Here is a 2383-nt window from a genome sequence, read left to right as displayed (position 1 = left end):
GCACGCATTCAGGTACTTGACACTCGGGAGTCCCGGACCTCGCCCGGGTGGGAAGAGCTGTTTATATAAACAGGGATTCCACGGTAGATGCCCTAATATCTCGGCAGCCAGTGCATGACGTGCGCCTCTCACGCCCACCCATAGGAGCGGCGTCCCCGGCCGCCCCTCGGTTCCCAGCCTGCCCTGCCCCCGCCTCCTTCCCCTCCTCGGCCATGGCTACCTCTGGACGCCTCGGCTTCACCGTGCGCAGGCTCCTGGACTTACCGGAGCAGGACGCGCAGCACCTGCGGAGGCGGGAGCCCGAGCTACGCGCCCCCGGCCCCGGCCCCTACGCCACCTGGCTGGAATCGGAGCGCGGCCACTACCCCTGTGAGTGAGCGGTGGACGGCGGCAGGGGTGGAGGCGAGGGAAGTGGGGAGCGCAGAGCCAAGACCTCGGCCCTCGCGGGGCTGGGAAGTGGAAACCCCGGCCCAGGGTCTGGGTTTCCTCAGTGTCGGTCTGTCCCAGAGGCTCTGTCCTCCTCAAACCCCTATGCCAGTTGGCACATCTTGAGATCAGATCCCTGCGCCCGGCACTAACGCCCGGGATTTGAGATTCTGTTTCTAGGGGTCAGAATATTTAAATATTTAAGACATCGCCCTTAAGTGCCTGAAACAGTGGCCACGTTCTCCCGGCCTCGGTTTGGGATGGGCAGCACTGGCGAGCCTGGATTCAGGGCTTTGCAAACCTCGGCAAACCGCAGTGCAGTCTACCTGGAAGTGGCCCGTTATGGTGAGGCAGCTTGCAGTGAATTCTTCTGCCAGAGCAGCGACCAGGGCCGACTTGTTTTAACCCGGGGCGGGTTTCTTTGGGGGCGCGGTCCCAGGTTGTGGTGTAAAAGGTTATCGAATTCGGAGAGGTGGGTGTTCAGATATGGGCCCAGGGAAGGAAATGGCCTCATCCCAAAAGCCGCGGTCGAGTGGGTCGGCGCCCGCACGCGAGAGGCGGCCGGCCCGCCGAGGGGCCGGCGTCTCACCAGGCCGTGTCTCCTTTGCGTCCCTAGCCTCGGACGAGAGCAGCCCAGAGGCCAGCCCGCGGGACTCGTCGCAGCGGCAGTCCGCTCGGCCTGCGTCTCCGGGCTCGGACGCCGAGAAGAGGAAGAAGCGGCGGGTGCTGTTCTCCAAGGCGCAGACGCTGGAGTTGGAGCGGCGCTTCCGGCAGCAGCGCTACCTGTCAGCGCCAGAGCGCGAGCAGCTGGCGCGCCTGCTGCGCCTCACGCCCACGCAGGTCAAAATCTGGTTCCAGAACCATCGCTACAAGCTGAAGCGCGCGCGCGCGCCGGGAGCCGCGGAGGCGCCCGACTTGGCAGCGGCGGCCGAGGTGCGCGCCGCGCCCGGCTTGCTGCGCCGCGTGGTGGTGCCCGTGCTGGTGCGCGACGGGCAACCGTGCGGCGGCAGCGGCGAGGTGGGCACGGCCGCCGCCCGGGACAAGAGCGGCCCGCCCCCGGCAGCCGCCTGCCCTCTGCCAGGCTACACCGCCTTCGGTCCCGGCTCGGCGTTCGGCCTCTTCCCCGCCTACCAGCACTTAGCGCCCCCCGCCCTGGTCTCCTGGAACTGGTGAGGCAGCCGCGGGGCGCGGGCACCTGGGGCTACGCCGGACTTGGGGTGCGCTCTGCGGCCAGAGCAGGGCTAGAGCTGGAGACCTGGAGCGCGTCCCGGGCCCCTCCTCCTTCGATGCGGGGGTCCCCTGCCCCGCCCTCGTCAGCCAGCGCACCCGGAACTCTCGCCAAGATACCCCCTCTCCTCTTCCCTCGACCGCCAGACTCAGAGCTAGATTTTATTGCTTGAACCTTATTTGTACATTTTAAAATAGCTATTTGTATGGGGAGCGACGTATTTTAAAAGAAATAGAGTATTTTTCCTCTTTGTGGTGCGAGAATAAAATGTGTAGGGTTGGGTCCCCCTGCGTGCCTGCCGGGAACGTACGTGGGAGCTGTGCTTTCCCGACCGGAGTTCGGGGCGCCGGCCCACTCCTTGACCGGCCAAGTTAAGGCCCACCCCGAGCTGGGCCGAAGGGCAGATCGCAGTTTCCACACGGCTTTAGGAAGATACTGGGGGAAGGGGGGAAGGGAAAGCAGAGGCACCTCTAGGGTACCTATTAGAGGGAGGTGGCTCTGCCCCCGAAGCGAGACGGAGGCCCCTCTGGGCTCCCGGAGCTGCTGGAGCATCTAACACCAAAGGTCAACCGAGTCGGCCACGACAGGGCATAACGAGAGGGCGTGATGAGCTTCTCCCTTAGGATTCTCCGGAGAAGCGACAACGGGGCCCGGGCTGAGCGTGCTGCGCCGGGGAGCAGCCCAGGCCTGACTGCTGTCCACTCGTTTCCGGAGTGCGGCAGCGAGGTC

The 2383-nt window shown here is 65.5% G+C and overlaps 1 protein-coding gene across 1 annotated transcript; it reads left to right on the top strand.

Annotated features, from left to right (window-relative positions):
* The first annotated feature begins 212 nt into the window (after window positions 1-212).
* NKX2-8 (NK2 homeobox 8) lies at window positions 213-1599 on the top strand. The gene is made up of 2 exons (XM_061182461.1): window positions 213-369; window positions 1043-1599. Exons 1-2 carry the CDS (start codon window positions 213-215, stop codon window positions 1597-1599), a joined length of 714 nt encoding a protein of 237 aa, XP_061038444.1.
* Window positions 1600-2383: the final 784 nt, after the last annotated feature.

The sequence above is a fragment of the Eubalaena glacialis genome, chromosome 2 (genome assembly GCF_028564815.1).
Source record: "Eubalaena glacialis isolate mEubGla1 chromosome 2, mEubGla1.1.hap2.+ XY, whole genome shotgun sequence".
Classification (NCBI taxonomy): Eukaryota; Metazoa; Chordata; class Mammalia; order Artiodactyla; family Balaenidae; genus Eubalaena; species Eubalaena glacialis.
The sequence above is the reverse complement of the archived record's forward strand: the minus strand, read 5'-3'. Positions and strand labels throughout refer to the sequence as shown.